Source organism: Eublepharis macularius, chromosome 2 (genome assembly GCF_028583425.1).
Source record: "Eublepharis macularius isolate TG4126 chromosome 2, MPM_Emac_v1.0, whole genome shotgun sequence".
NCBI lineage: Eukaryota > Metazoa > Chordata > Lepidosauria > Squamata > Eublepharidae > Eublepharis > Eublepharis macularius.
In genome coordinates, this window is record NC_072791.1 from 21174098 (window position 1) to 21188006 (window position 13909).

Here is a 13909-nt window from a genome sequence, read left to right on the forward strand (position 1 = left end):
CACAATCAGTAACTTTCACAATGCTATCATACACAGCTAAAGAGACGGTGAGTGAAAGGATGTCAATATAGTAACCATGTGGGTGGTGCAGACAGCACGGGTCTTTCCCACTTCATCTGCACTCTATGAGGGAGGGCAACAACTGGGTAGACAAAGCATGATAAACCTAAGACATTCTAGAAATTTATTAGATTGTACGTACCTGTCTAAATTTAGCTCTTGCCTCCTTTTCCTTCATTCTTCCATGTGCAACTAGATAGTCAAATACCTCCCCTGTAATGGAGACACATGAAAGATGAAACAGGATTTCTCAAATATTTTAGCTAGCTTTTTTGACTGAGAGTGGTATTTTAATGGAGCTGGCATAGTTTACGATAGCGTACACAGGATTATAGGAGTCTTAAGATAGAGGAACCTTAAAATTAAAACCATACGCTATAGGAACTTAAAATTTAGTCTGGTGTACAAGGGTGTTGATTAAAATAGTTGCATATCAGTAAACTACACTAAACTAGAAACAGAGATTACAATGTCGTAATGGTTCTCTAATGCAAGACTGGCAAAAACAGAAGACCTAACCCCACCCCAATAATGCCGGTGCAGTCTCCTCTTTGGAAAAATCTGCTCATCCCTGTGGCTGCTCATATGTTAAATAACAGCAAAGAACTAACTGTTTGAAGAAAGGCCCTCGACAGTGCAGTCCTAAGCAGAGTAAGGATGTCAGTGGACTTAGAAGGGTGCTACTCTGCTTAGGATTGCATTGTAGGTCTCCTTTAAAACTTGCATAGGCAAGCTGATTTGGTTTTTGCCTTAGTCTCTTCCTTCCTCCTCTGTGATTTGTCAGCTGTTATAATTTCAAGTGAATCTGACAGTGATAATTCTGTTTGGTTTTTATTGTCTTAATATGCCGTTAGCCATTTTGTTCATTTTTTTAAAACTGAAAAAAGTGGGATAAAATTTTAAACACCCGTAGCTCTTGAAAGCAACCTGGGTATTATATGTCGTAAGACCTGTGTTATACACTCCATGTATACTGTTAAAATAGTGTTTTAGCAATAGATGTACCTTAAATAAAATGAGAACATTTAACCAGATTTCTTTTCACAGCGACAACTCTTTGTTTATTCATATTATAATTATGACCCCCCCCGCAATCTATTCTAAACATTTTAATTAACACACTGTCTGTGAGTGTATATATAAAACTATTTTAGCAAGACAGAAGAATATTTGACTTCACCTAATGCAACACCTTACAAAATTATTCATACATGCATAATTAAAATGTTTCTTTTATTAAGACTTTTTGAAGTCGCAGTGACTTCAAAATGTCTTAATAAGAGATACATTTTAACTGCACAAATGTTTTCTGTTAAGTCTGTTAAATTAAAAGGGGAGCACAAGAGAAATACAAATTGACCGGTAAGTGAATAAGCTCAAAGCGACTTTAACAACTAGCTTAAAGATCTGTTATTAGTTATCAGTGTTACCAATCCACAGTTTTGAAATAGCTGTGATGTCGCTAGCAGAGCAAAATACATGTATTTTCTTACTGGGAGAAAAAAACCCGCCATCTCATAGGGAGCATCTCCTACTGCCTGACCTTCAGAACAAACATTTAAAAAAATTACTACCATCTAAACTGAGATGGGAAAAGGCTTGTTTCAACTACAGTACACACTATAAGGAGATTTCTAAGATTGAGCAAATGAAGCACGTCACGGGAGCCACTTAAAAATTCATGCTGAAAACTCTAATCATAGTGCTGTGGGAATTAAGTGATTCATTCCAAGACAGACAACCAAGACAGGAAATTCTCAACAGATGCAGTCAATAGTATTAGTAACCCTCCGGCAAATCAGCTCCCACCCTTTAGGCTTGTCTTTCACTGTAACTATAAGAGGATTTTACTTCCGATGAAGCGGTGATGATGGGGCAGGATATATACTAGCATGCTTCTACCACATATACGCTCCATGAGTGTATAGAGTACATATCCCTGCAGTAACTACATGGGCATTTTTAGATGCAACATCGATTTTTAAAAAAGGGTCCAGAGGAGATCCAGGAAATTACAGACCGGTTAGCCTAACACTTGGTCTAGACAAATTAGAAAAAACTGTTACTAAAAAGACAATTATTAAGCATGCAGAGGAACATGGCTGGTTGAGGGAGAAATCAGTATGGCTTCTGCAATAGGATGTCCTACCTCACCTACTTTTTAGCGTTCTTTGAGAGTTAACGAACATGTGGACATCACATACTTGGGACTTCCAAAAAACTTTCAACAAGGTCCCTTACCAAAGACTCTTGAGTAAGCTTAGCAATCATGGGACAAGAAGATGGGTTCTCTTATGGATTAAAAACCGATTAAACAGAAAGCAGATAATAGATATAAAAGTGGACAGCTCTTGTGATGGAGGGAAGTAACTTGTGGGATCCCCCCAGGAGTTGCTATTGGGACCAGTTCTATTTAACACATTCATAAATGAAACAAAATTTAGGTAAGCGGTGTAGTGGCCAAGTTTGCAGATGATTATTCAGGATGGTGAAAACCAAAGCAGTTAATTTTAAAGTAAGGAGACGCTCAACGGAATATCAAAAATGGTAACTTTAAGCACATGCTGATGGGTGTCTAAACTCAACTAGTAGTGACAGAGAGGGAAAGGTTTGGGGGCTGCAGCACAGGCCTCGCCAAATTTTCTTTGGCTTTAGGAGCCAGCCCAAATATTCAGGAGCCAGACTTATCAGCAAAAAGTACAATATCATCACTGTCATGTGAGCTACCTCAAGCAGGTCTCTGAAGAAGGGGCATATAAGTTTACTGGAAACTGATTTAACGTGAAATACAGACTCACCCTGAATGATAAGCTCAATGCCTCTCATTTACCTTGGTAAAAAACCCACCACTATAATACCAGGATCGTGGACTATAAAGGTAAATACTGAGAAATATTCATTATTACTCCTCATACCTCCATCTCAGACTAACATTTCAATCAGTGTTGCACAGCAGACAGAATGTGCGACTTGGACTGGGGAGACCTGGGATCATTCAAATTCCATCACAGGCACAGCTCCTGGTTGACCTTGGATCGGTCTTAGCCTAACTGACTTCACAAGGTTGCTGCAAGGATACAGTAGGGATTCTTAGATGCTATCCTGAGCTCCTTGGCTGAAGGGTAGGTGGAAAACAGAGTAATTAAATTACACGTATATTGTATATACTCACTGATAACAGTTTGATTGCCTGCACTGTGGAGCATGGAGGAAATCCTCATATCGTTTTAAAAGTCAGCTTCATGAAACAGACTACATTCCAGGAGCCTACTAACAGGTTTTGACCCCACCACTATCCACAGTACAGGAAAACCAGAGTCTCCCTTCACCCCTTCGCATCTGAGAAAGTGAGCACTGACTCACAAAAGCACATGCTGGAAGAAATGTGATTAATCTTTAAGCGGCCACACTGGATTTCCATTTCCCTACACTTCTTCCTATTAATGCCCTTTGCCAGTTCTCCCACTTCTCGAATTGGGTGTGTTTCCTTTGGAGCCATTCACAGAGCTCTACTCATCTGCTCCCTCTGTGTGTCTGCTTCACAATGGGCAGAAACTCAAGAAGTTTTAATGGGCAGAAACTCCTGGCAGTTACCAGGCCACCAGCTTCTCTGTCACCTCCCATCAAAACCAGAGCAGCCACGGAAGGGGAGGTGGTCTTGGCTGCCTCAGTCTCTGTACCTTAAAAAAAAATATTGTAGAGCTGGAAAAAGTGCAACCAACACAATGTGGTTGGAGCCCCTTTCCTACAAGGAAAGGGGTAAACAGTCTGCGGCTTTTCAGTTCAGAGAAGAGAGGATTGTGGAAGAGACATGATAAAAGTTTATAACATTATGCTTGTGGTGGAGGAAGTAGACAGAGAACTTTTTCTCCCTGTCCCATAAGACTAGAACTTGGGGGCATCCAATGAAGTTATTGGGTTCACAACAGAAAAAAGGAATCAACTATTTAATCAACAAGTAATTATACTGTGAATTCACTACTAATGGATGCAGTGATGGCCATAAACAGAGAAGACTTGAAAAGAGGATTAGTCAGATTCATGGAGGAGGCAATGACTATGGGCCATGATGACAAAAGGCAACCTCAAAATTCAGAGGGAGTAAGCCTCTTAATAGCAGTGCTTTGGCCTCTAACATTCAGTTTGTAAGCCCTCGCAGGCAATGGATTGGCCACTACTGCAAACAGGATGCTACACTAGATGGACCACCGGGCAGGGCACCTCTTACAACTTCTTATTCAGGACCAATCATGGGTTTTTTAACCCATGCAGCCAAACACAGTGGGCCAGCCATATGTGGCAGCCTCTCCAGGGACCAAGGGATCCTCTTGTTTCTGCCTGCCTAAGACTAAATAGAAGGTTATCTAGCACGATACGCAGCTAAGCAGTCTGTGTAAGACTACACTGGTCACAAATTGTGTGCTGTCCACCCCCTTACATTTTTGCAATTTGCTCTTGTCAGTGTTTAAAAGTGCCAGCCTCCACTTTAAAAATATGGAACAAAAACACTCACAATCTTTACTATGCTCCTTAAAACCAGAGTTTCTAGTTGCTTTGTAAGCACGGTTCAATTGCGACAGGAAGAAACTTCTGGAAGTAACACCTGCATAAATATGTTTTAGTTTAGGAAGGGTAAGGGCAACTATCCCTGAAATGTGTCCAATGCTAGATGTAAGGCAAGATGTGTGTGCACATGCGCACACATGCATGCGCACACACACACCAGAACCTCAAAGAAGATGAAGCACTGGTAGGTGTAGCTTGCTCTCATATCCTGTAGAGACTAAAGATGTCCAGTATTAAGCTTGTTTGGAAAGTTGTTTAAAAGTGAATGAAGGGAAGGGGGTGAGGAGAGGATGGAAGATATCCAAACAGTGAAGAAGTTAAATGGCATCTTTTAGACGTGCTAAAACAACCAAACTATCAAAGCAGATGTTTTGGGGTGACATGAAGGGCACTCTGATCTCAATGAATAACTCACACAGAAAACACACACTCAACAGGCAATGTGGGGCTTGAGGACATGGTATTTCTAGAATGGTCGGAACAGTGACCCTAGATGGTGACAAACGAGTGTAAACATTTCACAATTGAAGCTTTAAGCTTCGAACAGGTACACGCTTGGTTTGGCTTTTAATATGAAAGCATCTGGACTGTTGCATCCTTGAGTTTATTCTTACTTTCTCTTTTTGGAGCTACAACTAACTGCAGCCATTCCTTGCACTTCTGTGTGGCAAAAATGATGACGACACATATTAGAAGAAATAGACAGGACAGCGTACGAGGTGGGATGAGGTTATAAATAAGATTCCTGAACGGGATGAACAAACAGCAGAAGAGTCTGCTTCAATGCACAAGCTACACAGTGCCCAAACTGGACATATGGTAAGATTTATGCTTAGGAGCTCTAGAAGGGGCATGTGGGGGAGGGGGTTTATATTTAATTAGGAGGCCTGTTTTGAAAAATAGGGTTGAATACTTAACCCTGTCACTCACATGCTTCCTTCATTATTCTAATACCCCACCTCTCTGTCAAACTGCTGCTACCCATGAGGGGGAAAAAACAGGTATGGAACTTTCACCATTTCCCCCTCATGGAGCTGTAAGTTCAGAACAACCAATTTGGAGACGAAGGGGCCGGGTGGGGGGCGGGGAGAGAAAGGATGAAATACACCAATTCCCAGTGATACTGCTCCAATCCAACCACATACAGGGGACTATTTATTAGCTTTACAAAACAGGTGGATCCCAATCTCAGATTTCTCAAATCAGTATATAATTTATTTACGTGTCTGCCATTTCACGTGTGTGTGTGGGGGGGGGGGTGGCGGCGGCCAATCTTTCTCCTACCACACCATACTATATCTTCTACTATATCAGAAAACAGAATACGTGGATAAGAGAAATGAAATCCGCTCCTTATTTTGCTGCATCATTTGAAGGCCTGTTCGTCCAGCCTGGCTCTTACACCAGAAATTAGGCAGGTTAGAAGAAGAAAACTTAAAATAAAAGTAACCAAGAAAAAAATTAAGTGGGGGAGGAGGAGGGGCTTAGCATTTCTCACCTACAAAGGTGGCACCCATCTCCCCAGCTTTACATGTGGACACATGATTCAATTCATAATGATCCCCTCATTCTGTCTAGCTTCTCCTAACTTACTGTCACAAGACGGTTCTGAGGATGAGCATCATTTCTGAAAACAGTTATAATACCTTTACATATATAACAACACCGTAGTGATTGAGCACTGATCCTTATTGCAATCCAATTTACAGATTTGTAAAGAAACTGTTTTTATTGGAAACATTTTGGTACTTACCCCCACTTGCATACTCCATGATTAAGTAGAGTGTTTTTTCAGTTTCAATTACTTCAAATAATTTAACTAGAAAGAAGGTGACAAAAATAGCCCATTAAGAGATTATACCAGTTTTACAAGGATAGAGAACACAACGCTGGGCCTCATTTTGCCATGTGATGTTTCTTAAAACCAACTTATAATACCAGAACATGGAACTGCCCAATGAAAATAATCAACAATAGATTTTAAAAGAAAAGTGCAAGAGTCCAGTAGCACCTGTAAGACTAACAAAATTTGTGGTATAATATGAGCTTTTGTGAGCCACAGCTCACTTCAGATTTTGAGCGAGAAAGAGACAAGGAACAACTATGAAATTTCCTGCAAAAAATATAAAAGACAGTAATGGCCACTGGTTTTAAAAGGGATTCGATAAATTTATTTAAAACATTTTTATGCTGCCTTTCTCTACCAAGCTTAAATTCCCAAGGTGGCAATAAAGACATTAATACAAGCTTTTGACACACATACTATAAAAATAATTTAAAGCCAGTAAGAAAACACATACACAACTAACATGCATATTCACAGAAGATAAATCTATCAGCAGTTATTAGTTATGAATGCAGAGGGGCCAATTAGTAAGGAATGGCTATAAGCCTTCCTGGTTTGACTCTGAGATTTCTGGAAAACACTGAAGGGTCTATATATGAACCTGCCTAATTATTGTGGTCATCATATCTGAAGCCCTATCCCATGTGTCGCCATTATTCAAAACAAGGTGGGCAGCTACCAGAGGAAGAGCTTTTCCGGTGATGGCATCTCAGTTGTGGAATATCCTCTCTACAGACACTAGCAAGCTTTCTGCCTGTTAAGTTTTCAGTGCCAGCTAAAGATATTTTTATGCAGGCTTTCCAATGATTATTCTCTGTTATTTTAAATGTGATTTAAACATAGGGCTATCGTCTATAGTTCTAGCTGTATTTAAGCTGCCTCAAGTCCCTCTAGTAGAAAGGAGAGAAAATATTCAAATAGATAAATCTGATTAACCACCCTAGGAAACCAGGTGCTAGACAAGCTGGACTCTTGGCTTGGCCAAGCAAGGATCTTCTTATATTTCTAACTCTATCTGAAACCAGTACGTTAATGCCTGGTAATGCAGCAGAGGTACTGAATCGTCATTGTCAATTGGCTGGAAGCAAATAAATAAAAATTGAACCCAGACAAGATGGAAGTGATGCTGGCTGGAAAAGCAGAAATCTTGAAGGACACTGTGCTTGTGATGGGGTTCAGTTGATCCCAGCTGACCTAGTTAAGAGCCTTGGGGTTGTACTAGATCTAGCACTACTGCTAGAGAAGCAAGTAAATGCAGCAGCAAAAAATGCATTCCCACAACTCTAGACTAGCCTGGAACTCTAGACAAAGCCCCCTCCCTTGGCATGATCTATCAGGCCCCATGGATTCATGGCAGAGTAACACTGGGACTAGACTACTGTAATACACTCTCCCCTTAAGGTGACTTGGAGACTCCAGCTGGTGCAGAATACTGTGGCTCATTTACTCTCAAGGAGCTAGATGCAGCATGCATATCACTCCCATTCTGCAGTCACTCAACTGGCTTCCCATCAGCTAATGGGCTCAATTCAAGATCATTATCACATTCAAAGCCCTTTGTGGCCTTGGCCCCGTATATCTGTGCAACTGTCTCTCCCTCTATGTTCTGCCACGGCAGCTTCACTCATCTAAACAGGGCCTTCTATGGATACCACCTGGCAGTTGGGCAAAATCAGCTGCTTGATCTGTGGTAGCTCCCACCTTATGCAGTGGCCTGCCTGAGGAGGTCAGGAAAACTTCCACTCTCCTGGCTTCCCACAAACTATGCAAGGCCAAATTATTCAGGAGGGCTTTCTTCCCTGATTATAGGGCTGTGTTGTAAGAAGCAGTTGAGAGAGATGCATTGGTAGGGACAGGGACTATATGCTACACTGCTAGGCACTGTCTATTAATGTAGACATACATCTACTAGGGAGTTTCTATGTTGCTAAACATACCATGTAAATTACGTTATGCTTTGTTTCAGAAAGATTTCATCTCTGTGCTCAGCTTTATGCTTGTTTTTCAAATTTACTGCTATCATACTGTTGTGCATATTTCCTTTCCTCAATACCCTATTTTATCTCTTTCAATGACTGTCCTAACAGTTGATTATATTGTATTTTTCACTTGCACAGTACAATCCATCTTGGATCTCAGCAAGAAAGGCGGACTACCAATAATAATATATTGTAGCAACTAATAAAGAGGAAGCCACTTAGATGTGTACAAGCGGCCCTGAACTGCAGAATAACTGGAAAAGTTCTATTCACAGTCCTTTCTGCCTCCTGCCATTCATTCCTCTATGCCTAGGGTGGAGCAAAGGCAAGGAAAAAAACAGTACTGTGGGAGAAGCTACTTCTTTTTCTAGACTCATTACTTGAAGAGTGAACACGTTTCCTGTTTCAAGACTGCTCCTGATTCTCCTGTTCTAAAAAAGAAAAGTTCTTTCGATCCTTTACTTTTGCTGTTTGTCAGTCTACTTTCTTGTTCTGTTTCAAGTCTGAATGCTTTGTGCCTACTGCTTCCATTTCTTTTGTTCCCATTCAACCAGTTTTGATGTGACTCTCTAACATAAACCTTACTGTCAAGTCACAAGCTCTTTCATTCTGTTCTTACCTTGCTATTATTTTGGCTGACTTCTCTACCGTCTCATATTGGGTTCTATGCTGTCAGTAGAAGCACAGCTCTTCCAAAAATTAGCATTTGGGCACATTTACATGTGAAGGAGTTATGGGGGAGGGGTGGTGGTTAAGAAGCCAAGCAGTAAAATGGACTATATCTAGGGGTGTGCACTTGAAAAATATTCGGGTTAACCCGAAGCGGTGAAAAGCTTCAGAAAAACCTGAAATCCGAAGTGGCATGCCGTTTCGGATTCGGGTTTCTAAATTGCTTCGATATGCTCTGTATGAAGGGGGGGGGGGGGAAATGGGTTTTGGATTCTGAATTGGGCCCGATTCGGGTATTTTATCCAAATCAGATACCCAAAACGCACACCCTTAACTGTATCACTTTAAGCCAAATGTTGAAGGGACCATTTCTGAATGTTTCTCCACATAAAAATAGGTCCCTTCAAGGACAAAACAAATACAGCAGAGAGAAGAGGGCTAACTTAAGACATTTCTCCCTGCTGTGTTTGTTTTCTGCTTTCAATGAGGAACGTCCAGGAAGTGTGATCTTATATCTGAAATCTCAAGTGGTATATTTATTCCTTATACCACTGCAGGATTGTTGTGCTACATATGGAGGATTCTGAGGGAAGACAGTCCATCTACCACCTCATTCACAGTAAACTGGACTCTCTATGCTTCTTGAGAAAAGGCTTTTCCTCCTTGCTCTCATTAAACGTCTTACCAAATCCCGTTTCCAATTTATTATTTCTGAAGTTTGCACCTTCATTTTATATGGTATTTATTTATTTGTAACAATTTTATGCCACCTTCCCACCCAACTTAGCCCAAGGGGGCAAAATGTAATACAAGTATTAATTCATTTCATACACTAACAGTGCCATATCAGGCAAAACTGTGTTAGTTTTCTGCTTTGAATGAGGGGCGTTAAAGCTACCTAGGATTGCACTTTACTATAATCCCACTTCGTTGCTCTCCTTTCTCTAATCAAAGGGCAATTTCTCACACTCACTGTTTTAAATCATCCTTGACCTTTTCCACTGTGTTTAGTCTTCCCCCACCCTGCTCCAGTTTAGCTCACTTTCAAATGCCTACACTCTCTTGCCTCTCTCTCTCTTCTATGTTCCCCTCATCAGACACTTGATTTCTCTTCTGCTAAACTCGCTGGATCCAGCATCACGACTCCCAACAGCCTCCTTTGTCACTGCTGTTCTCTATCAGATATCCATTGTGGTTTTGTTGAATGCCATGAGCTCTCCTGACTCACGTATCCCTTTCCTCTTTGGCTTTGCCTGTAGGCTGCCACTGACTTGACTTTTTTTAAAACAATCTTGGTAGAGGACCTGCCTGCAGTAGCCATTAGCAAATAGTCACCTGCTTCAAATTTTCAAAATCTTATTTGAGTCTGCAAGAAAATGACTTAGTAAACAAAATTATGGCTGTTCCAGGCCTAGGAACTATTCCTAGCTAACACTTTCAGAAAAAGCAGAACGAATAGGGGAAACTGTCAAGTTCCTAACCATTCTGAACTGTAAAAGGTTTTTGAGAAATTTGATCAATAAGTACATCTATGAGTAAAAGGAGCAAAGCAGGTGAGCCTTCAGCCTTAAAGGATACAGCCCTGAAGTGTGTTAAACGACGAGCCACAGGTTACTTACTCTGGAGTAGCTGCCATAAACTAGTCTAATCTAATTATATTCCAGAAGCTGTTTATTACTGATTGAAAGTACTGAATTTGTTTAATCGGTTTTAAAATGGTTCTTGAGGATGAGGGCGGCCTTTAGGAGAGCTTTCATTTCCATCTGCCACCATTTTATTTATTTGCAATCGTATTTTGTGTGTTTTTTAAAACTCTATTAATCTTCATTTTGTAAGCACATTGTCAGGTGGTAAGTTTATGATCTAACACTTTAGAGTTGATCCTAGACTGCCAACATGCACATGAATGTTACAAGAAGTTGCCATGTGCAGACTCAGATAATTGGTCTAACCAAGATCCTTTTACCGGCAATGCTAGGGACCAGCCATTCAGCTACAGCCCCTCAACACCGAAGCCTTCAAACAGAAGCCAGAACACTGCAAGAATATATCCGCAATGCTTAGCAAGCGTCTCAGTTTCTCTCCCTCAACTATTCTAAGCCACATTTGGGGGGGGGGGGAGAGAGAGAATGTGTGAAGGGAACAGTCTCAAAAGCAGTTTATAATGTGGCCCTGTGAGTTTAGAGATCACAGAACTCTGACACGGGAGTTGGAAGAGTTCACAGGAAACTGTCAGAAGCCTTCCTGCACAGGAACGAAACACGAACTCTCTAGAATGCGAATGCAGCTGTGAGTTATGCATCTGGCGATACACAGACTAACCCTGCAGTTCTGAGCAGTCTTCCAAAAATCGATGAGGCAGCTCCTTTAAGTGGTTTCAGGAAGCATCAATTGATTTATATTTTAGGGAAAAAATATTTTATGCCCCAGGAGAACAAATCACAGATCAATGCAGAAACAGACAACAGAGACAGTCCCATTATTTCATATTGCAATCTATAGAATTTTAACATACTGGACAAGTAAGTACTTGTTACATTTTATGGTGTTTATTATCTACCTATTACATTTGTACCCTGCCTTTCTTCAACGGGCATGCAAAGGATTTCCAGGGCATCTCACTCTGTCACAGACCTGCTTAGTTTTCAGCAAGGCTGCTGTTATCATGTACCTACCAAGCACACCCTGGGACATGAATTTATTTAATAAAGGTAAAAGAACAGCACCTCAACCTTAAGTCGGTGATTTGTCATGTACTGAGCCAAACAAATTGCCAACTCACAGACTCATTCCAAGAAAAAGCACTCTTGCATGATATCCATTTCTTCCCTGGCTGCTTAGACTGCGTATGTTAACTAATACCCTGGTTGCTCTTTTGGGGGGCTGTTCATCAAACCACCTCATGTTTTTCATGGCAGCAAGTTTTGGTCACAATCCAACACTCAATTATGCATGTTTAATTTCCACTGAAACAAATAAACACATTGAAGTATATGCTGGATTGCTCCTGGATTTTTAGTTAAGTCGGCAAAAGATCTCAGGGCAGAGAAGAGTAATTTTATCTGCAGTGTAGGATATAATGATGTTTATTTAAAAAAAATAAACTTATCCAACTGAAATACTTTGGCACTCATCATCCAGCTATCAAAGAACTATCAACAGACTCTTCAATAAAACCCTACCTAGTAGTCATCTATAAATCCCTATTAAAAAGATGAACACTGGAATTTGAGGTTGGAGGAGAATGCAGAATAAATAATGAATTCTGGGATTTTAAGAGAACTGACAGTTTCGTCAACGACTAACCTAGTCACTACTGGATCAAGACAGACCATGTCTTGTATGTATTTTAGCTTCCTAATGAAACAAAACTCTGCCATAAACTATGAAAATTCCATAACCTCTAATATGTTTTTTCTAAGAGTAATAACAAAAATAGCTAAGGAAGGAAGGAGCTGTGCCTTGTATGAAGAAGGGACCAGGTTAAATCCTTAGCATTTCAAATTAAAAGGAACATACAGAGAGAAAAATCTCTGCCTAAGATCCTGAAGAGCCACTGCACAGTTCAGGAGCCGGTCGTGAGCTAAGGGAACTGAGTGGCCACACTCAGTACAAGGCAACTTGTATGTTAAGGTGGTACTGATGCTATAAAGACAGCATCCATTGGCATTCTAAGGGTAGGAAACCAGGTCTGCAAATCCTACCATTCTGACCTTAGCTGATCAAAACCTTAAAGCAGCGGATCCCAGCCTTTTGGAGTACGAGGGCCCCTTTTTAACATCACCGTTTTTGCAACCCCTCCCCCGCAACATGGCAGTGGCTGTACTGTTAGTATCTGTTTTGACTGATAAAATACAAAATGGAAAAAAGATCAAAAGGACAATGGTTAGTGCACACAGGGGTTTGCGGACCTCTTGCAGTAACTCTGTGGCCCCCAGGGGGGTCACGGGCCTCCAGGCTAAGAACCACAGCCTTAAAGCAAGAGAAGAAACATAGAAGTGTGCATAAAAGGAGTTTGTGTTCCTCTAGTAAGTGTTCAGAATGGTGGTGCCACATTTGGTTTAACAACATCCTTTCACAATCCTCTCCTTGGGTATTTGTGGTCTCTTGAAAGTCACTTGAAGGAAAGTGAGAAGGGAAATAATTGCACAGTTTCATGATACATGCGTGCATCATCATCATTCAATTATTTATGCTACAGTATTCTTTTTGCCAAGAATGCTGAATCGATAGGTATTTATAGATTCAACTGGATGTAGACAGAACATACGGGAGTTGCGAGAAGTTTACAGAAACAAACGGCACTTTCAAAATAGACCCGAGGAGACCTGAACTGAAGCTTCTGTTCAGCACTGGAGGTATGCTGGGTCACCGCATGTCAAGACGTTATCTCTCAGTCTTATGTACCTGACAGGGTGGTTGTGAGGTTAAAATGTGTGTATGTGTACCATGCATGCCTCCCTCAGCTATGCAAGGAAAGGATGGAATAAAATGGCACCTATTAAATATTATACAAATATTTCAGTTAGCTATTTAATTTAGCAGTATTTGAATACTGGAAACTGCTAATAACCTACTCTACATATTACAGATGAGATTGGAAAACTGGACACTGGTTTCTTTTTAATTAATTTTTTAAAATTCGTTTTCCCCAGCTGAAGAAATCAGTGCCTGCCTGTTCCAAGGTACACCTCAAACATACATCAGGAGGAAATAAAAAGGCAGCATTATGGGACAGTAGGTCAATCTCAGTGTTTGTTGATTTTAAACAAATCTTAAAAATTGTTTC

At 40.6% G+C, this 13909-nt stretch overlaps 1 protein-coding gene across 6 annotated transcripts in view; it reads right to left on the minus strand.

Moving 5' to 3' along the window:
* The window catches only part of MARK3 (microtubule affinity regulating kinase 3), an 88658-nt gene that overhangs the window by 43800 nt on the left and 30949 nt on the right, over positions 1-13909 (minus strand). For all 6 annotated transcript variants that reach the window (XM_054972939.1, XM_054972938.1, XM_054972940.1 and 3 more), the window contains 2 exons: positions 6380-6445; positions 203-273 (listed from right to left, as the gene is read on the minus strand). In XM_054972939.1, the coding sequence (XP_054828914.1) occupies positions 203-273; positions 6380-6445 (137 nt within the window). The remainder of the gene's footprint in view (positions 1-202; positions 274-6379; positions 6446-13909) is intronic.